Below are 21,065 nucleotides of genomic sequence, written 5' to 3' on the forward strand. Positions count from 1 at the left end.
CTTACCTCTTTGGTCACACACAGGGCGCTGGGCCCAGGTCTGGTTAGGTCCTCACTCCCACCACAGCCCTGGCCTACAAACCTCAGGCCAGCAAGTACAGGAGGGCTAATTTTTTAGGAGAGTTTTATTCATTCATTAGTCCAATATTTACAGGGGCCAGAGGGGTCGGGCTATGCTTAGCGCAGAGGCAGCTGGCCCCCACCCTGGTCACTATGTACACATAAGGGGCCCGCCTGGATCACCTTCAAAGCCACCTAGAAGAGGCCATGGGGCTGTTTGGGGCCTGAGCTCCAGAGGCAGTGCTGGGCCCATCAGCCATTGGCATCAGGCCCTCTGGGAACATGGGGCTCCAACTGGTTGTCTTGGTCCTATTGTCCCCCACCCTGAGTGCCTTGCAGAAGCTGAGAAAGCTGGCATGGCAGGGAGAGCTGAGTGGTGCCAGCTTCCTGCAAGCAGCCCTGTCTCTGCTGTCTCTAAGAAGAGGGAGACGTGGTAATACTGAGGGGCGGGCAGAGGCTCCTCTGAGCCCAGGAGCCCAAAGCAGGCCCCTTGCCAGGGCCACAACACTGAAGACAAAGAGCCCAGGGCCTTGCCACAGAGAGCAGTCTTACCAAGCCTGGCCAAAGCCAGGCCACCAAACAGCTCAAACACTCCTCTCTGCTCAGGCCATGGGACCCAAGCAGGCTGCTCACCCTGCCCCCGCTGGAATACCCCACTCCCAGTCTAGCCCAGCAGCCAGGTCCCTGAGTTTGGAGCTCTCCCAGGAGGAACGGAGAGCAGACCTGGCTTTCTCGCAACAGGGACAACTGGGGCCAGAGCAGCAGGGCCCCCAGCTGTGACCCTGCAGGAGTGACCCCGGCCCTCCAGGATGACAGCTGTTAGGAGAGAACTCAGAGTCAGGAAGCTGACTATGTCAACACAGTGGTGGCAAGATGGGTTAGAGCCCAGAAAAATAGACGTCTCTGTAGGTAAAATATATATTCTGCTGCCCAGGCAGAAAGGCCAGGTCCTGCCACTCCACAGCCGGCTGTGGAGGAAGCTGCAGCACCTCCCTGTGCCCCAGCTCCTGCTTCCAGAGCATGACGGGGCAGCCCTGCCCTGGCAGGCACTGGGGTACCATGCAGAGAATCCTGGCCTGGCTCCTATTCCCAGGGTCTGGGCTCTCTGACTGGAACTATTCGGTAATACTGGGAAGAGGGAGAGTGGGGCAGGGGAGGGCCCTGGTGAGGGCCATGTGGCAAGAGTGAGCGGCAGGGTCAGGGCCAGCAGTCCTCACTGGCGCTTGGCCTTGTAGGGGCGTGAGCGTTTCCGCCGGTCAGGCTTCCGCTGCTTGTGGAGTCGGCCAATGCTGACCCCCTGGCGCCGCCGCACCGAGATGTTCTGCTCCACCAGGTTGGCCAGCATGCCTGTGGAGAGGCGCAGGCCCTTGAGCGGGTGGCTGGATGCCCAGCAGCCACTCGCTCAACGGGCCACAGCTCCGGTCAGAAGCTGAGGGTCTCTCGGCCCTCCCTGAGACTACAGTCTGCTCAAGCCCCAGCAGAGGCCTGAAGGAGGGGGCCTGAGGGCCAGGGCTCTGAGCAGGGCATGCCAGGTAAGGTGCAGCAGCGAGACCCCTCACCTTCCTGAGCCAGCATGGAGATGAAGGTGCAGATGAACTCATCGTAGTTGTGTGTTCTTCTCTGGTCGTCGATCTGTGGGAGAGAAGAGTGAGGACATGAGGACGCTGCAGCCATCTCCCCAGAGCAGCCACCAGCTGACCCCAGCAGGTCGCACCTCTGGGAAGACAGGTGGGCAGAGGACCAGGCAGCTGGAGAGAGGGCCCACCTTGAACTTCTTCCTCTTCTCCACCTCTTCCTTGAGGCAGGCCTCGTAGTTTGCAATCTCAGCCTCCACACACTTCAGCAGTGCCAGCAGCTCCTGCCAAAACCCAACAATTGCACCCGTGGTGCAGGGGCTGGCCAGCACCAAAGCCCCACTACCAGCAGGCAGCTAGAGGCAAGGACGAGCAGCCAGAGTCCCGGGAGCCTACTGAGGCCCCAGCCACCACCCAACCCAGACAGGCTTCCTGGCACCTGGCTTCAGCCACCACCCTTCACACCAAAATACCAACTAGGAACCCAGCACCTGGGCAGCAGTGCCCTAGGCCCTTCCCTTGTCAGTATTAGAAGAGAAAGCTGCAGAGGGGCTCACCTTGGGTGAGTACTTCTCCCCGCTCAAGGGCTCACTAGGCCTGACCAGCCCAGGCTTCTCTCTGCTATCCACAGCCTCCACCACCTCTTTCTCCTCTGGGCTACCAGACCCCTGGCTGCCTTGGCTCGGTCTGATGGAAGGTGAGGAACCCTTCCCACTCTCTGGGAAGAGAAGGCACGAGAAGACCCATCAGAGTGCAGGACACGTGGTGGTCACTTGGCCACCTCCCTCCTCAGTACGCCACTGGGAGGCCAGTGAGCCAGCCCAAGGCCCACCTGTCAGTGCCAGAGGACTCAGCACACCGTCCTCAGCCAGGTGCAGCAGGCCCGTGCTGATGACAGGACCCAGGTCGCGTACAGCACGATTGTAGCGTATGCAGTCAACACGCAGCAGGCTGTCGTCCTCTCCAAAAAGCACCTTGGAGATGTGGGAGGTGACGGGGCTAGAGGGCCGCGTGGGGTTGGCCGAGCGGATAGGCGAGCGTAGTGGCGAATTGAAAGCGCTGCCGATCTCAGAGGCTGTGTCAGTGCTCTCATTGCTGGGGGTGGGCGAGGGCTGTGAGTGCGTGGGCACTGCCACAGCTGGACTCCCGGCCCCGCTGCTCGTCTTGATGGACAGAGGAATTGAGAGGTCTTTCTGGGACTCTTTGAGCTTCTCGGCCAAGACGTTGATGGTGTTGGGCTGCAGCACCGACAGCTGCCCATCCCCAGAGCCACTCAATGGCCCTGGTTTCCCCGGCCCCTTTCGCTTATACCTGTGGGGCCCAAGGAAAGGTAAGCCAAGGGAATGGGCCAGGTGACCACGTTCAGCAACGCCCAGAATGACCTGAACACATCTTGGCCTCCAGGGACTGACCCTGAAGCTCCAGCAGCCTGACCTGGCCATGCCAAGGCTGGCACACTGAGCTTCGACAGCTGCAGCCAGGTGTCCTCAAAGGATACCTCCTCTATTCCAGCTGTCTCACTTCTGGCCTTTTGCCAATGCCAGTTCTTCCAGCAAAGATATCCCCCACCCTATCTCCCAAGGCCTAGACAAAAGGCCTTGATGTCTGGTTAAATGTGCACGGCCCTCGCCCAAGCCCTCCAAAAATTTCTTGGGACCTGGAGTCGGCCCCTTCACGTCAGCCTCCCCGGGGCCCTGCACTCAGCAGGCATTCAGCATTATCTGCTGAAGGGCATTTTCTGGGCTGGAAGATTCAAGATAGGATCTGCAGCCCTCAGCCTCCAGCCTTACAGAGCTGGGGCTAACCTGATGGCGGAGTTGGTGTTCTGCACGTCATCCTCCTCGTCATCCTCGTAGTCGTCCTCGTCATCTGAGTACTGCTGGGGTGGGCGGACTGGAACTCGGCTGCGGCCCACACCTGCTGCCAGGTCTTCCTCCTCCTGGGGCAGAGACCCAGGGCGGCCATGAGCCAGGCTGGACACAGCAGCCACAGCCAGGAAGCCAACATGTCTCTCCGGGTTCAGTCCACTGATTCCCTCCAGGTGCTCCAGAGCCCACCCACACTACCTGCCTACATAGGGCTTCTAAGAGAAACAGAGTGCCCTGAAACACCTGCATTTATTTTGCCAGTAGAACCCAACCCACAGAGCTGAATCCAACCCCATGCCCTAAACATTTAGCCCCACAGCCATGAGACTGAGTTTAAAGTCAGAGGAGCTCTCTCTGCCTCCCTCAACCCCTGCCATCATAGGGGCTTCTGAGAATCAGACAGAGGAACGTGGTTACCTAGGCCCCGACAGAAGGCAAACACCAATGAATCACCTGAGGAAAGTGCCTGTTGCAACCTCTCAAAAGAATCCTGGAGGGAATCCTCCCAGCTTACCTGCATGGGGGACTTGGCATAGTTGTGATTGTCCAGAAAGGCTGGCAGCCGCTGGACGATAGGAGTGGGGTTTGGGGGAACCCCATTGATGCTGCTCCCTGGAGGCTTCACCACCAGCTTGGGTTTGCTGGGAGGGCTGTGGGTCGGGGCTTGTGGGCACGAACCAGCCACCTCCTCCACACCATCTGAGAGGGCAAGGGGCATGGGCAGGACTTTCAGCCAGACCCTCAAGAAAAGCTGTCCTCAGCCCACTGTCTCCCCAGTCCTGGGGCACAGTACTGCTCCCCTTCCCTTCTCAGAGAAGAACAGCAGAGACAGCTGATGGGTGGAGTCAGCAAGCTCTAAGTCATGGGGCCACAGTGAGAAAGGAAAAGGATGAGATGAAAAAAAGGAGGCAGAAAGAAAAAAACTTCTAGAGAGGCTAGAAAGGGAATATACATTAAGGAGAAGGCTTTGGGGACTGTGGTAATGGCAGCCCTTTCCAGGTGCCTTTGTTTAGGGAGGGACTGCTCTTCCTCCATGTTCCGAGGGGAGAGGGCTGTAGGTACCAGGCTTCAGACCTCCTGCAGGAGCCTCTGAACCACTGCCCAAGTGCCTCCACAGAAAAAGACTTGCTCTGCTTGGGGTGGCTCTGAGGCCCATGAGAGGCTCCAATACCTGTGTGGGTGCCCTCAGAGGCCGCTGGGGCCCTGCTTGTTTCCAGGGCCAGAGGGGACTTGCTGCTGACTGCTTTGGTCTCTTCAGGCAACTGTGACTCTTGAGACTTGTGGGTCTGAATCAGCTCTGGCTGCGTTACCCTAATCAGCTGAAATCAAAATCCAAGGTGCGGAGGAGTGAAGGCAGACCCTAGCTTCTACCTTGGACAGCTAAGGGTCTTGGCTCTACTCACTCACTTAAAGGGAAATAACAACAGTCAAACCTCCTTTCAGAGGCTATTCTCCCCCTCCCCATGCCAAGTCCCATCACCTTTCCCACAAAGGGAGCAAAGGAAAGGAGTGGTTAATTGAAGCCCAGATCCACAATACAGAGTAATGTAGGAATCAGACACCGATGACCCAGTGGAGGGAAGGAGTGGGTGGCTGGGCTAGGCAGGGCCTGGGCAGGAGGGGTACCCACCTGCTGCAGGGCCTCCAGTACTGTCTGACGGTTCACCTTCAGAACGTGCAGCCTGGCCTCATACTTGATCCTGCGGTCGGGCACCACCGCCATCAGGTTGAAGCGGATGTCATGGTAGGGCTCCCTGCAGTCACAGCCGTGGCCGTGAGAGCAGCTCTCACCCTGGCCCCGCCATCAGGTTGAGGCAGATCTCCTGGCAGGGCTCCCTGAAGTCACACCTGCAGCCACAGGTACAGGCCCCACCCCAACAGGCGGGCAGTAGCTGGCCATGCACACCAGGCACCTGAGCTGGTGCCTTCCAACAAGCTGCCTGAGGGGCCTGTCAGGAAGTGAGCCAGCACACGTGGGCCACCCGGGGCTCCACCAGGGCCTGCCCCTCCCCAGGCTATCCTGAAGCAGGCCACACGCAGCCTGAGTGGGAAATAGGGCAAAGAGTTGGGAGCACAAGATCTAATCCTGATCTTGCCAGATTCATCACGTGGCCTTGCACAAGCCATCTGGCCTCTCTCTGCCTTGGTTCCCTCTTCTGTGTCCCTCCCAATGGGGGCACAGCTCCAGAAGGTAGGGCAGGCTCAGGGCCCTTACCCTGCAGTGGCGAGGCCGATACGCTCCATGATGACCCTCCGGGCCTTGTCTGTCCACTCCTCATCCTCCCCCCAAGGCCCTGGGGAAACCAAGAAAAGGAGTCAGTAGGTAGGAAGCCCGGAGCTCGGGCAGGCCAGGAGTTGGAAGGATGATGGAGAGAAGGTGACCCAGAGAATCAGGGGCTAGTTGGACAATGCAGTACAGGGTGCCATCCTGCCAGAACCACGTCTTCAAGACACCCCCGCCACGCCCCACCACTGGGTCCCAAGTGCTTGAGGACCTTGAGCCCCACTTCCTTAGGAGGTAAGCAGAGAAATCCAATGGGCCCCCAGCTCAGAGTGCCTACCATGGTCAATGGGGTAAACCTTCAGCCCATCCAGCTCAAAAAGCCGGCCTGTGATAGGCACATAGCTGACAAAGTGGAATGCCTCCATGGTCCGCACAGCACTAAGGCCATTCTGCTTCTCAGGGAGATGGCGTGGCTCAGGCCTGGGGAAGGACACAGTCAGTGCCCAGAATGGTACAACCCCCTTCCTTTCCCCCACCCCCATCAGTTCCCACAGCTCCCACACACCTGGCATGGCTATTATGTGCCTTGGCCAACTCTGGAGCATTGCCAATCGCATATCCTTTGCTCTAGAGGGAAGAAAATAAGGCCACATCAGAGCAACTTCTCAGGCAGGCCTCGGGTGGGAAACAGAGCTCAGGAGAGCAGGCCTGGGGGCATTCCAGGAACTTGAAGAAGCACAGGTGGCCTCTCCTGAAGGCCTAGTGGGGGCAGAAAAGAGCTCTGGAGCCCCCAAAAGATGGGCTGTACTGGCCTTGCACAGTAATCAGTGGACACTGGAGAACAACATTGCCTGATAAAGTCCTAATAAGGTGTCACTTAAGGAACGTTCCTCTCTTCCCTAGGTCTATCTCCTTTTCTGACAATTGGGCCTTAAAAAAAAGTTGACTTACACAATTAATTTACAGGTCAAATATAATGTAAATATCATTTGAAAAAACCTCATAGTGCCAAATGCCGTGTAGTGGCATTATCAGTGGTAGATCTGGTGGTCACATCTGCCTAGTCAGCTGAGTCAGGATTAAGGCACTGTGGCCTACCTCAGGGCTGAAGCCTTTGGTGAAGTCCTTCATGCGACTCAGGGTGGGCCCCAGGTCCACATTGCTGCAGTTCAGGAGCACGCTCAGCAGGGCATGAGTGGCACAAGAGTTGGGGATCAGCTGTGAAACAAAGAACAGTCACCCATCCACAGCATCCCTCACCCCAAGCCCATACTCATCAGGAATGGGGACTCAGAGAGGGACAGTCATGTCTGGACAATCCTCATCAACTCCCCTCATCTTTACCCAACATTTGTTCACTCAACTAAGTACCCATCAGGAGTCTGGGGACATGGAGAATGGACTCAGACATCACCCTGCTCTAAAGAGACTCCCTTTTTTAGTGAATAAGAGCTCAGTTCCTTCTGCCTTTCCCCACTTCCACTTTCCAAGCGAAGAAAACGGCAGCATCCCACCCTCCAGAAAGAACACAGAGCCCAGCAGACCTGGTGGGCAAAGAACATGTTATTCACAATATCATCATCAATCACAGATGTATCATCCACCAAGGTAGAGACCTTGCGACGGGATCGGCGCTCTTCGATCCATTTGAACAGGAAGATGAATCCATACACGGGGCTGGGGAAAGTAAGGGACAGAGCTAGACCAGTCAAGTGGGGGTAGGCAATCTGCATTCCCTTTCCTCTCCCCTATTCCTTTGCACTGTGTTACCACTCAGGTGCCCTTCCTGTGATCCCACCTCTCCCTTGGCTTCTTCCCAACGCTGCCCAAAGTGGCCCTGCGCCCTCGCACCCCAGTAGCCCACTGCAGGCAGAGTCAAGCATCAGCCTCTGGCTGTGATGCTCCAGGAGTCACCCAGTATCCTTATGAAGTCTATGGTTCTGGGATAAGAAAAGCTGGAACGATGGCTCAGGACCGGGTAGGAACAGAAGGTAAGGCGAGAACAATAAATGTGATGAGGAATTTAAACACTAATTCTCACTTGTGAAGCCCAGGGCCTGGGCCCCAGTGCAATCAGGGAAGTTAATGAACACCCATATCAGTCTGTTCTTTCCTGAAGGGAAAGAAGCAGACTTCTCCGTTTAGTCACTGTAGCAGTTCCTCCACACCTCTATTCTGTAGGACCACCAAGACAAGACCCTGACCTTGGTCACCCAGGAGAGTCCTTGTCAGATGCCACAAACCAACCAATCAATATGAGACCCCTGTATGGGGATTAAAACCACTGGCACATGGGCACAGTAAAGCAGTCATTAATAAATTACAGCTGCACAAAAGGCACAGTGTGACCCGAGTCAAGAGCAGGGGGTTTCTGGCTGGAAGGCCCCAGAAAGCAGATGAATTTAATCCAAGAGATGGTTAGAATTTGTATTGAGGGGAAGAGGCTACCACATAAAGGGAAGTGTTGAGGGAAAACTGGGAGAAACAAAAGCACAGCACCAGCTTCATCAGGAAGGCACCCAAAGAGGAGGGATGCTTCCTTATACGAGATTTTACAATTTGGAGCCTCTGATACTTCCTCCCTTGAGGAGCACTCTCTCCCGGGTCCCTCCCTAGCCCTCGGGGTGTAAGGGGCGACCGAAGCCACGCCGCGTGCCAAGCCACTCACCCCTGGCATTTGCTCTGAAGGTCATAGATCTCCTCCACCTGCACCCCTTTGACACCTGCGATCAGGTAAGGAAAGAAGTCGGGAAGGGTAGCCTCTGGCTGTGGAGCGAGGGCCCAGGAGTGGGCCCCCACAGCCTGGTTCCGGCGCGTAGGAGAGGCTCTTACCGAAATCTTCCACCAGGAGGGTGAAGAGGCCTGGGTGGGGCGACAAGAGGAGCGGGTAGTGGTCAGAAAGGCGCGTCTCGGACCCACCCGGCCTCCCCAGCTCCGGGCCTGCCCGGTCCCCTCCTCACCAGGGTCGCTCTCCAGCTCCAGCCAGCCCTTATTCATCTTCCCGCGGGGCAGCCCCTCAGCGCCATGTCCAGGCCCTCCCGACCCACCGCCGCCCCCCGCCGGGAGCCCCCGCCGCCCCCGGGGCCCCTAGCCCCACACACAGACAACGGGCCCCGTCGCGTCACCCGCCCGCGCCGGCGGCACTACGTCATCTCTGCGCGACGATCGCCGCCCCGCCTCTGGCCTCGTCTTCTGCAGTTTCGACTCCAGACGCCGGCGAACTCGCGCGGGAGTGCAGGGCGAGAGGTCGGGGCGGAGCTAGAGCGCCGGTGGCGCGAGAAGGGGCGGGGCAGGCGCGCGGCCGTTAGCACGCTACCGTTAGCGGTCCCACTCTACGCAACTGTCAGCGTCGCTGTGCTCCCCGCGGCTGCAGGCTCTGTGGGTCGCAGTCCGCGTGACCCAGTGTCCGTTTGCGTTGTCACTCCCTTCGCCGGCGCAGTCACCGCGCGGGGCGGCGGCCCGTGAGGTAGCTACCACGGCTTGCGGCAACGAATAAAGCTCCGGGACAGCGGCGCCCTGGGCGATAGCTGGGCGGGCGGCCCTGGCCGGGAGCGGCCGCCCGTGCGCTACCGTGAGGAGTGAGCGGCCGAGGCGACCATCGGCCCGGCCTCGCACCAGCAGCCCGGCAGGCGCGACATGAGCCTGGTCTGGCATCTGCGGGATGCTCCTTGAGCCCCTTCTTCGGCTTTTACCTCTGGGGGATGGTTGTGGCCACACCGACTCGTATTTTCCAAATAAATCATTGTTTATTCTTGCGGTGGCGGGGCCGAACACGCTTATTTATTTTTAACTTTCTCAACAAGTTTTACCCAGCACTTACCCAGTGAAACAACTCGGTAATCGTTTCAAGGGAGCATCCGCTCGGTTAGGAAATATCAGACTGAGCAGCTTGTGGAAGCCAGCATTTGCAACGTCCTCCTCGCATGCTTTGAAGATCCTTGCGTCTTCCTGTAACTACCACTGTGTGTAGGATCCCGCTCAAGGAACGTCTTGGTCCAGCGATTCAAAGAACTGACGTTTCAAGGTTTTATTTCTATTGCTAGATCTGGATTTCCCCAATGACTCGGAACTGTTCAGTAGCCAGCTAAAGTGGATCCCCTAGTGCACGCCCTTCTCTCTCCTCTTCCAGCCTGTCCAAGTGCTTTTGTTGAGTAAAAAGCCATCAAGTGTCATTACCAATGCAAGTGCAACTCATGGGTTAGAAGAGGAGATGGAGCCTTAGTTTGCAGAACAGCTAGTTGCCAGAGTAGTTACGTTCATGCAGAATAATTGACAGTCCCTAAAGATGTTCATGCTCTCCAGCTGTGGCCTGAGGACATGGGTACTGGAGTGTGTGTCCCTGGACTGACTTAATTCACTCAATTCTCCTAAGAAATGCTATCCTTCTCCTCTCCCCTGACTTGACACAGTCCTTCTTTCAGAGGAGTGCTTTTTATTTCTTTTGTCCCCCTTCCCATTCAGGGATTTCCCCCTTAACCAATGAAAACTGAATTTATAGCCAGCTGACATTGGTCGGGGGAGGAGTGGCAGGGTGTCTTTTCCACTTCTGGGCCTTTTAACCTTGGTTCACATCTAGAGGAAGGCTGAGAACAGGCCAGACCTCAGTGATCATCTGAGCCTGGTGAAAAGAAACAATAGGAGCCAAGGGGTGATTTGTCAGGGTTATATCTTGGCTCTCACTAGAGGGAGTTCTCGCTTTAGGCAGCCAGAATCTCACAGGCTCCTTTTCCTAGGAAAGAGCTACCTAATCTAGCTTTTCCTGGGTGGAATTAAGGAACTTAAACTTGGGGGCAGAAGGAGGCATTTTTCCTGAGTGCTACCTCATACATTTAGTAGGCACAAAGAGAACAAAGAACAAGTTAGCCAGTTCAAGCAATAGTTCCAAGTTCTCATACCGCTGTGGTGTATCAGTAACTGTGATCTTGAGCAAATGCCTCTGTGTGACCTCTCTGTGCCTCAGTCTCATCTTGAAAATAGGGATAAAATGGTACCTATTGCCAGGGGGGTTTTCGAGTTGAATGTAAAATGCCCAGAACAGTTCTGGGCATGATTTAATAATTATTGGCTATTACTGGCATTGATACTGGGCGTGTCGCTTTTATTCTGTCACATGGATGAGGAGGTGAAGCGCACTGTTGCTTTGACCCTGTGGAACTTGATAACCAAATGCAGAATTAATTGCTGACTTGTTTATACTTATAGCTGGAAGAGCCGGTATTGTTCTCATTATAGTATAGAAGAATTCAAGATAGGCAGCAGCAAATGAAGACTATAAAAGGAAAGAAGAAGCAACATCAAAGATTGAGGTAGAGTAGGCAACTTAAGAGAGTTTGGGAGAAATTGTCCAATGGCCTGTAGTATATGCTTCATTTTTTGTCCCCTTTGCTTGGTCTTGGAGGCTAAGGTTGGTTAATGTTGAAGCATACACCAGTGGTCCCTGGGAAGCTGCCCAGTAACCTATCCTCCCAGGGATGTCCCTACTGGCAAAGTCCTGGCTGTGGAGCCCTTCTGCCTAGAGTCATATCCTGGCTCTAACACTTGCTAACTAGGTGACCTGGGACAGGTTATTTCATTTCTTTAGGCCTCAGTTTCCTCATCTGGAAAATGCATAATAATAGCACCCACTTTTTAGAACATTCTGTAGATTCACTGAGCTAATACATATAAAGAGCCAAGAATATTGCCTAGCAATAGGAAACTCTTAATCAATTTTAGTATCATTTTATTATGCCTTGTGAACACGGTACCACCTGAGATTCAGGGTAGGTGACCGGAGAAACAGTAAAAGAATAAAAGGGGGTTTGTTCTTGCATTCATTCAGTCAACACAGGCAATAGAGGCACTAGAACAGAAAGATGGCTATGATCTCACTTAATTCACATAATTCCATGGGCATGTTTTGTGCTTTCAAAAAATATGAAAGGGAAGAAGAAAACTGATGTCTTAGTCTTTAGCTATTTTGGTCCTTCATCAGACCCATGGATAGCATTTTGAGGGAAATGTTACAAGAGATGCCAACAGGATCCTCAAAGACTACCTTGTACTTTTTCCATCTCTTGTATAGAAAATCTGCCAAGACAAGGAGAGTAACCCAGAGGAAGCCTTCTTCAGGGCCTGGTAAGAAAGACTGGAGGTTCTGTTTGGCTGCTGCCTCCCGACCTCAGCAAAGGCCATTTGTGTAGGGCAGCAAACTTGCTCTTCTCACTGTCAGTTCCTTCCCAGAATCTCTAAGATCCTGAAGAACTCAGAGACTGTAATTTTTAAATGTCATGTCCAAAGTTCAAGGAACAAGTTAATTAAAGCCACTTGAGATAAAAGTATATCTTTTATCTCAGTGAGCAGTTGCAGCCAACTCCCTCAGATGTGGCTAAAATTATATGAAAACCTAACTGATATCAAATAACACTTCATCCCTTGTCAAAATGACCCTCTTCCCAGTACTGTACTCCTCCTTATACTTAGATCGTTATGCTCCCAAAATGAATTCCTAACATCCTTTCTTCCAGTTTGCCGGCTATGCCTTCAAGAACCTGGGGATCCCGAAAAATTAGGGGAATTTCTTCAGAAAGACAATCTCAGTGTGCATTATTTCTGTCTTGTGAGTATAAGGCCCCCTTTGCTTTGAATGTCCTATGGCTTTGCTGTACAGTCTGTGCTCTGTTTTTGCATCCAGCCTCAGATCCATTGCCCTGTTTGCTTGTTTTTCTTAATGGCTTTTTTCTTTTAAAATCTAATTTTTAAAAAGTAATGTGTGTACCTGGTGTAAAATCCTAACAGTATAAAGTATGTACAATAGAAAGTCTCTTCCCCTAGTAGTATTCCCAGTCCTTCTCCCTCTCCCCAGCAGCAAATTCTACCAACAGTTCTTCCAGCTATTTTTTCCTGATATTCTTTTAAAATTACGTATAGTTTGTATGCTATAGAATGTACCCATTTAAGAATACAGTTTGATGAGTTTTGATAAACTCATATATCATGGGGATATAAAGTATGTCCCCATGTAAACACTACCCCCATCAAAATAATTATTTCTATCAGGCCAGAAATTCCCTCCTACCCTCTTCCAGTCAGTTCCCTCAGAGGTGATCACTGTTCTGATCCATAGGTTACTTTTGCCTATTCTTATACTTCATATAAATGAAACCATACAATTTGTACTCTTTTGTGTCTGGCTTCTTTCACTCAACACAGTGTTTTGAAGACTGATCCATGTTGCATGCGTCGGTAGCTTGTGCCTTTTTATTGTGTAGTTATATTCTATTGTATGAATATATTATAATTTGCTTATTTATCCACCTGCTGATGGACATTTGAATTGTTTTCATTTGGGGGCTATTATGAATAAAGCTGCTACGCATATTCACGTACAATTTTTTGTGTGAAAACATGTTTTCACTTCTCTTGGGCAAATGTCTAGGAGTGAAATTACTAACTATGTTTAACTTTGTGTGAAGTTGACAGATCACTTTCCAAAGTGGTTGTACCAGTTTACAATCCCACTAGCAATTTATGAGATTTCTGTTTGCACAATATTCTTGTCCCAACTTGTTGTTGTTAGTCTTTTTAATTTTAGCCATTCTACTAAGTGTGTTTTGGTATCTCATTGCTGTTTTAATTTGCATTTTTCTGATGACCTAAAATGTTGAGCTTCTTTTTGCGTGCTTATTGGCCATTCACATATTTCCGTTTGTGAAGTGTAGGTACAAATATTTTGTCCATTTTAGAAGTTGAGTTGTTTTGGGATTTCCCTGGCAGTCCAGTGGTCAAGACTCCGCACTTCCATTGCCAGGGGCACAGGTATATTCTGGCTACAAATCCTTTTTCAGAGATGTGTGTTTTTACTGTTTTCTCCCAGTCTGTGATTTGCCTTTTAATTTTCTTTTTATTTTTCAAATGAGTTGGTTTCGTTCCAGGTGATGCAGAATTCAGGATAGAACAAGGACTTAGGAACACACTTTGGCAGGATTCTGCGCTGGGTTTATGCGGATCTCATAGCTAAGGTAGAAAATGGCTGAGAAAAACTATAGACAAGATGAGCCACTGTATGATTTTCTTTTTTTTTTTACAAAAATTTATTCTTAAATGTACAAAAGGTTCCAAGCTATAGCTATAGGTGGTGACAGATGTTATGGCAGGGAATCCAGATGTTTAAACAGGAATGGAATCATCATTGCCTCAGGCACAAGGAACAGCTTACTTTTTAAAAATTTTATTTTACTTATTTTTTGGCCACGCTGTGCAGCTTGTGGGATCTTAGTTCCCTGGCCAGGCATCGAACCCGGGCCCGTGGCAGTGAAAGCGCCAAGTCTTAACCACTGGACCACCAAGGAATTCCAGGAACAGCTTACTTTTTGCCAGATTTCTTAATTCCACCTGTGGCCAGGGGGCCTTTACCCGCACCCTTCCCTTTTAGCTCCTGGAGTTTCTTCTGCTCCTCCTCCTTTTTCTGCTTGAGTGCCTTATCTTCCTTCCCCATCTCCTTGGCTTGCTTCTTGGGCTGCTTCAAGGACTTCTTCTTGCCACCTTCATGGCCCAACATGGTGCCTGCTGCCCCTTCCCCCTGCCTTTTTATTTTCTTAATGATGTCTTTCGAAGAACAAAAGTTTTTAATTTTGATGAAGTCCAGTTTATCTATTTTTCCTTTTATGGTTAGTGCTTGTTTGTGTGTCCCAAGAAATCTTTGCCTACCCATTGAATTACCTCAGTGCCTTTGTCAAAATCAGTTGACCATGTATCTGTGGATCTGGATGATTTATTTTATGTCATAGATCTGTGTGTTGATCCTTACCAATACCACACTGTTTTGATTATTGTGGCTTTACAGCATCTTGAAATTAAGTCTTGTTCTGCAGTCTTTTCCAAGATTGCTTTGGCTATCGGGTGCTTTCCTTTTCCATATACATTTTATATTTAGTTTGTCAATTTTTCGTTTAAAAAAAAGCCTGTTGGGATAGTGATAGGGATTGCATTGAATTTATGGATCAATTTGGGAAGAATTGACAAACAATATTGAATCTTCCAGTCCATGGACATGATATATTTCCCCATTAATTTGTGTCTTTTAAAATTTATCTCAGCAATTTTTTTTTTTAGTGAAGAAGTCTTGCACATATTTTGTTAAATGTATTCCTAAATATTTTGTGATTTCTATGCTATTATAAATGGTATTTTAAAATTTCATTTCAAGTTTGTTGCTGGTGTACAGAAATGCAGTTTATTTTTGTACATTGATTTTGTATCTGCAATCTTGTTAAATTCACTTATTAGTTCGTAGTTTTTATTTTTTAATTTTTTTGTAAATGCCTTAGGATTTCCTGTGTATACAATCACGTGTGAATAAAGGCAGTTCTTTCTTTCCAATCTTTATGTCTTTTAATTCTTCTTCTTGCCTTATTGTAATAGCTGGGAACTTCAATCTAGTATTGAAAAGAAGTTGTATGAGTGAATATTGTGTCTTGTTCCTAACATTAGAGGACAGCATCCAATTTTTCACCATTAAATATGATGTCAGCTGTAGGTTTTTCTTAGATGCTTTTTATCAGATTGGAGAAGTTCCCTTTTATTTCTGGTTTGCTGAGGGTATTATGAATGTGTGCTGAATTTGTCAGATGCTTTTTCTGCATCTGTTGAGATGATCATGATTTTTCTTCTTTATTTTGTGAATGTGGTTTGTTACATTGATTGAATACTTCAATGTTAAACTAATCTTGCATTTCTGGTACAAATTCTGCCTGGTCATGATGTATAATCCTTTTTATATGGTGCTGGATTCAATATTTTGTTTCATTTTTGTATCTATGCTCATAAGAAAAATTGGTGTGTGCTTTTACACTCCTGTAAGTTCTGTCTTGTTTTGGTGTCAGGTCTTGTTTAATTTCAATGCATTTATAAGCATATAATTTTCAACATACTATACATAGTGTTTTGTATTTTACTTTTTTTTACCTCATATATTTATGGAGCTGTTTCCATATAGAACACTTTTTTAATAGCTAATTGGTATTCCATGGTACAGGTGTACCAAAAAGTATTAAACTCCTGTTAAAGGACATTTAGATTATTTTTAATCTTTCACTACTGATTTTTCTGTTTGTAGAAATTATACATGTTCATTGTAGAAAATATTAATAACACTTAAAAGGACTCATATAGTCCTAAAGCCTTGAGAGACTGTTAACATAGATATGTTTTAAGCCTAATTGGGATATAATTCAAGCATCCTCAAGTCATCCAACCTTGTAGGCTCACTTTTTCTATAATGTTAAAATAAGATAACCTCGTAGGCTCACTTTTTCTATAATGTTAAGATAACCTCAGCCCCCATTACATATTACATGTAACTGCTGCAGTAGGTCCAGCACCCTCCTTAATATTTTTGGAAGCTTCTTGGGGTGGGGCTCAGGTATGACATTCCTCCAAAGTATGTACACATTCATTGTTCATGGGTACCTAACAGTTTAGCTTCTTTTCCCTTGATTTCCCATTCTAGACTCTGCTTTGGGGGCTTTTCAGAAACAAAAGGTCCTTTAAAGTATGTTTTTAAAGAAAAGTTCAATTCCTCCCCTTCCCCTATAAGGCAGAATGACTACAGTCAGGAGATTTGAAAGCCCTGTTTCCCTTTCTGTGGAGAATACACTCTGAGAAGAGTATTTATTCTGTACTGAGGGGCAGTACAGCGGGAGAGTGAGAGTGTGGGTTCTGTGGGCTCACATGTGAAGGCGACTCTGCTGCCTCCTTTCTGGGTGACCCCAGCCGGGTCACTTGCTGCGCTACACCTCAGTGGGCTCTAAGATGAGGATCACAATGGCATCTGTATCACAGGGTTGTGGTGAGCAGACAATGAGTCACTACACAGGGAATGTTTCTCCAAAGTGCTCAGCACACAAAAGTAGTGCTCAGTGAATGAAAGGCAGAGTAGCACAAAGGTGGGTAAGAGCCCAGGTTCTGGGCTCTTGATCCTGTCACGTTATTTCTCCTATAAAATGGGGATGATGATAGTACCTACCTCTTAAGGTTGTTACAAGGATTAAATGAGTTCATACTTGAAAAGCACTTAGAGCACCCAACACTTATGCTATGTAAGGGCTTGTTAAGTAAATAAATTACCCTGTAAATGCATATATATTCCACCAAGCTCTGTTTCTCAGCTCTCTTACCCTGTCATCACTCACTGCACTGTTTCACTGATCATCAGTGTTGACAGCCTGGTTCTGCTGACCTTCTAGATCCTATCTAGCAAGCTGCCTCAGAGGGGCCAGTCCAATAGAGGTTTCTATGGATTCCTGCCTGAGGACATCAAAAAGGAGGCATCCCGGGCCTCTAAGAAGGTTAGAATCCCCTGAAATGGGGGCCTTGGGGTGGGCCTCTTCTCATACTCCTCTCATCATCCCTGTTTCTATTCTTTTCCCTAGTTGCTAGTTTAAAAGTCAGAGGACTCTTGAATTTCCCACTGGTCCTTCTCTTAAGTTCCATGCTTCTCTAGGGTGTAGTATCCTAAGTGAGGAGAGGGAGCAACATCCTGAGAAAGCCAAAAAGAATTCAGTGCTGCTTGGAGCTCAGCTTCGGCATACCCTAGAGCTTCTAGGTCCACTGAGGAAGAAGAATGGCTGTTGCTTCAAAAAATTTCCGTTCCGTAGAATGATGTGCCACAGAATGTCTGTCTGTTTTAGGGCCCTGAGCACTGCCTGGGATCTCATTTGCAGATCTGCTTTGTGTGCAAGAAAAAGGGAGCTGCCATCAACTGCCAGAAGGATCAGTGCCTCAGGAACTTCCATTTTCCTTGTGGCCAGGAAAGGGGTTGCCTTTCACAATTTTTTGGAGAGTACAAGTGAGTGATGAAGGAGGAAAGTTGGGCTGCCCTTTTGCTATTTGTTATTTAGCATCTAATGAAATCAGAGTCCAGTTCTCATGTTTTGATTTACCAGAGAATCTGTTCCTCCATTCAATAATGAGAAACAGTATCTTGACTTGGCGATTTCACAGGGGTTGCTTCTTGCTTCCCATCCCCTCCTTAAATTACAAACAGCTGGGGTTCTTAGCTGCTCAGAACTAAGTGGGGCTTTCAGGAGCAGGAGGCTGTGGAGACAGTCCCGGGAGTTTTGCTCAGTGGGAAAGCAGCTATGAGAAGGAATGTGGCTGTTCTTCGCCCTGCTTCTCCTCCTCCCCCATTAGCGTGGAGGTTCAGTGGACACTGGCCTGGGTGGTTGATTGCCCTTCCTAGGCCGGGCAGCTGGAAAACTGCATCAGTGACAAACCAGAAACCAAGTCTATTTACTCTACCACAGATCATTTTGTGGGAAACATCGCCCAACACAGGACATCCGATGGGAGAATGTGGGGGAGGAAAGCTGTGTCTTGTGCTGCGAAGACTTAGCCCAAGCAAGTGTTGAAAACATCCAGAGTCCGTGCTGTAGCCAAACTACCTACCACCGCAAGTGCATACAGGTGGGGCTTTCCCTGGACTGGGGACTCTCCACAATGGCCCAGTTCTGAGCACCCTGGGAATGCACAGGCAATCTCAGCTTTTGTGCTCTGTGCTGCAGGCCTGTATACAGGACTGATTCCAGAGGAAAGTTAGCCTGGTCTCTGGGTATCCTTGACCTGTAGGACTTTATCATAAGATTTAGACTAAACAAAATCCTCAGGATGGCTGGAGCGAATGAGTTTATCCTAGAATGAGTCAAGTAGCCTCAAAATCAGCCATGCTTCCTGGGATTGAAGGAAAGGGAAATGTGTATTCTTGGTACCTGACCCCTACTGGGTCGAGCACTGCCAGGCCCCATGACTGGAGATGACAGCTGAGGCACTCCTGGGCACTCTCTTGAGCTTTTGGTCCCTGGTCTGACGCCTGGATTTGCAGCCCTCTCCTCAGCCCATCCATATTCCTTGTCCTGTAACCCTTAGTCAAGCTCTCCTAGCAACATCCTCTTTGTGAGACGAGGGTGCGGGGTGGGAAGAATGTGTGCAAAGATAGTGTTTTTACAAACACTATCTTCCATGTTTATCTTACAGAAATATGCCCACACATCAGCAAAGCATTTCTTCAAATGTCCACATTGCAACAATCGAGAAGAATTTCCTCAAGAAATGCTAAGAATGGGAATTCATATTCCAGACAGGTAGTAGAAACTTTACAGCAGGAATTGAGCCAGGAAGTGGGTTGCCTAGGTTTCTAGAGAGAAGGTGAGTGTGAAGATAGTTCAGAGAATGAGGAAGCAGCAGAAGCACTGATGTACAGTGAAGAGGGAAGGGTGGAGGGAGAGCTTTTCAATTATAAAAAGAAATGGGGGGAGGGTGAAGCAGGGGTGGTGGGCGTGTTTCTGAAAAAGGTGCTTTGGGGGTCAGAATTCCTTGAGTTCTTGAATTCCAGTGTGGAACTAAGGAACACCTGTGTTCCACTTATCTGCTTCACCCCTCTCCCACTGCCAGGCCACTAGCCCCGCCTTGCTGAAAGTATTCAGGCAATCTGTTGAACTTCTTTGTTCTGTTGAACAAAAGTTTTACCACCTGATCATATGTCCCTTACTCACTGTTTCTTCTCCCACTGCAGAGACGCTGCCTGGGAACTTGAGCCAGGGGCTTTCTCGGAGTTGTATGAGCGCTATCAGCATTGTGATGCCCCCATCTGTGTGTATGAACAAGGCAGAGACAGCTTTGAGGATGAAGGGTAGGAAAAGCCTCATAGCCAGAAAGATCTCTCATCAGGGCCATCTTAGATCTTGCACAGTTATCAAGCGCAAGAAATTTACTTTTGTCTACAGACCTCAGGATGAACATAGCTGCTGAGTCCCATCCTTAATCAGCTCAGGACTCACTCATGTACAAGTGAACAGGTCTCTCTGCAGGGTCTACTCTCCTTGTGCCCCATGGAGAGACACTCAGGGCCAGTTCCTTCCACGATCTACCTTGCGAGTGGCTGTGCCTGACGGCAGGTCTTGGGATCAGCACTCAGCCACATCTCTGTCACGGGTAAAATGTGTAGTAAAGATACCTAGGGAGCCCTCATCAAAGGCCTGGCCTGCAGCGAACATTCCAAGAGTGGTAGTGAGTGTTAAATTTGTCCCACAACCCTCCCTTGGCTCTTCCTATAGGAGGTGGAGCCTCATTCTGTGTGCTACATGTGGATCCCACGGAACCCATAGGGACTGCTCCTCTCTCATATCCAGCTGTAAGAAATGGGAGTGCGAGGAGTGTGCGCCTGCTGCTGAAGCCACAGGTGGGACTGGAGGGGTGGTCTGGTCTCAGAACTGGGGTGGGGGTCAGGGGTCCGGGGGACTTATGGTGCCTGGGAAAGGAGGAGGGTGTGCTATCAGATGGGTACTTTTAGTTGGTACTTTAGTTTGGGGAGGAAAGCGGCTAGGGAGGGGCATAAGGACCTGTGCCTGGGAGAGAGACAGAGGGTCGAGTTTGCCTCTCCCACCTTTCTTTCACCACAGACTACACACCTGAAAACTCAGGTGACATCCCCTGTTGCAACAGCACTTTCCACTCCAGGGGGCATTTTTGCAGAGACACCAGCCTGGAAGAGAATCCGGGCCCTTCTTCGACTGACTGACCAGGCTCTTCCTCATTAGAAAAACCAGAGTCCTCTGGTTGCAGGACGAGGGGCCACTCCTGGCGATCCAAGGGTGTCAAGATCACTAAGAGCTGCAAAAAGTCCAAGTAACAGTTTCTGATTAGTCGCTGCCAAGCACATTTGAGTACAAAGCTGTGTTCCTCCATCAGGTTTGAGGGAGGGAACACTTTGGCACTGTGAGCCAAGGAAAGGGGGCTAGCAGTGAGACTCTGAACCAAAGAAAGAGAAGTCCCAGGGGAACTTGAGTTCAGAGCAGAGTCCTGATGCCAACCACAGGATGCATTTGGGGCTTTGAGAGCACCTCTGCTCTTTCTGCCTGATTCCCAGAGGGCCTTTTCTACTCTTCTTTTTCCAGCAAGATTATTCCACCTTGATCTTGTTCTCATATACCTCTTCTGACTTCACCCACGTTTGTTATTATACAAATAAACGTTTTCTCTCCATTGGTGTCTCCTTAAGCATTCACTCTGGAATTTATCTAGCATACTAAGGAATCTGGAGGTTAGAGTGAAGGAATAGGAAAATGCACCTTTCTACTCTATAAAATTCAGTGAATTAAGTGTAGAACTTTCAATTAGACATGTTGCTTTGGAGGGAAGTATTTTGCAGATAAATCGACTTTGCGGGGACAGAAATTTCATCGTTGTGCAAATAAACACACAGGATCTCATCAGGAAAGTGAGCCAGCAAAGGAGAACACACTGGACTGAGAATAGGCCACTATTGCAAGGCTTGGCGCCCTGGACTCAAAGGCCAGGGACTGCC

The 21,065-nt window shown here is 49.7% G+C and overlaps 3 protein-coding genes across 10 annotated transcripts; 1 reads left to right on the forward strand and 2 right to left on the reverse strand.

Moving 5' to 3' along the window:
- Positions 1-106: 106 nt before the first annotated feature.
- On the reverse strand, positions 107-8,922 carry BAP1 (BRCA1 associated deubiquitinase 1). Of its 7 annotated transcripts, none has more exons than XM_082663860.1 (17): positions 8,686-8,824; positions 8,558-8,587; positions 8,394-8,448; positions 7,342-7,402; positions 6,824-6,943; positions 6,291-6,352; positions 6,063-6,205; positions 5,717-5,795; positions 5,132-5,255; positions 4,673-4,820; positions 4,016-4,200; positions 3,439-3,572; positions 2,466-2,944; positions 2,191-2,351; positions 1,774-1,917; positions 1,619-1,691; positions 107-1,406 (listed from the first exon to the last, which is right to left on the reverse strand). In XM_082663860.1, exons 1-17 carry the CDS (start codon positions 8,720-8,722, stop codon positions 1,273-1,275), a joined length of 2,169 nt encoding a protein of 722 aa, XP_082519986.1. In that variant the 5' UTR covers positions 8,723-8,824; the 3' UTR covers positions 107-1,272. The 7 variants fall into 7 exon arrangements, with proteins under 7 accessions (XP_082519986.1, XP_082519987.1, XP_082519985.1 ...); XM_082663861.1 differs by having other exon boundaries at positions 1,825-1,917; positions 5,132-5,201; positions 7,270-7,402; XM_082663859.1 differs by having other exon boundaries at positions 5,132-5,201; positions 7,270-7,402.
- A 2,065-nt stretch (positions 8,923-10,987) lies between these two features.
- PHF7 (PHD finger protein 7) lies at positions 10,988-20,279 on the forward strand (the record flags this gene model as incomplete). 2 transcript variants are annotated; one of them, XM_082664054.1, is made up of 10 exons in its annotated part: positions 10,988-11,031; positions 11,790-11,842; positions 12,232-12,323; positions 16,951-17,052; positions 17,428-17,552; positions 18,010-18,169; positions 18,737-18,843; positions 19,275-19,391; positions 19,816-19,940; positions 20,161-20,279. In XM_082664054.1, the coding sequence occupies 10 exons, from the start codon at positions 10,988-10,990 to the stop codon at positions 20,277-20,279; spliced, it is 1,044 nt and encodes a 347-aa protein (XP_082520180.1). The 2 variants fall into 2 exon arrangements, with proteins under 2 accessions (XP_082520180.1, XP_082520181.1); XM_082664055.1 differs by lacking the exon at positions 19,275-19,391.
- On the reverse strand, positions 14,070-14,264 carry LOC309828570 (translation machinery-associated protein 7-like; the record flags this gene model as incomplete). The annotated part of the gene is made up of 1 exon (XM_082663998.1): positions 14,070-14,264. One exon carries the CDS (start codon positions 14,262-14,264, stop codon positions 14,070-14,072), a length of 195 nt encoding a protein of 64 aa, XP_082520124.1.
- Positions 20,280-21,065: the final 786 nt, after the last annotated feature.

The sequence above is a fragment of the Grampus griseus genome (genome assembly GCF_964374135.1).
Source record: "Grampus griseus genome assembly, chromosome: 10".
In the NCBI taxonomy this organism is placed as follows: Eukaryota; Metazoa; Chordata; class Mammalia; order Artiodactyla; family Delphinidae; genus Grampus; species Grampus griseus.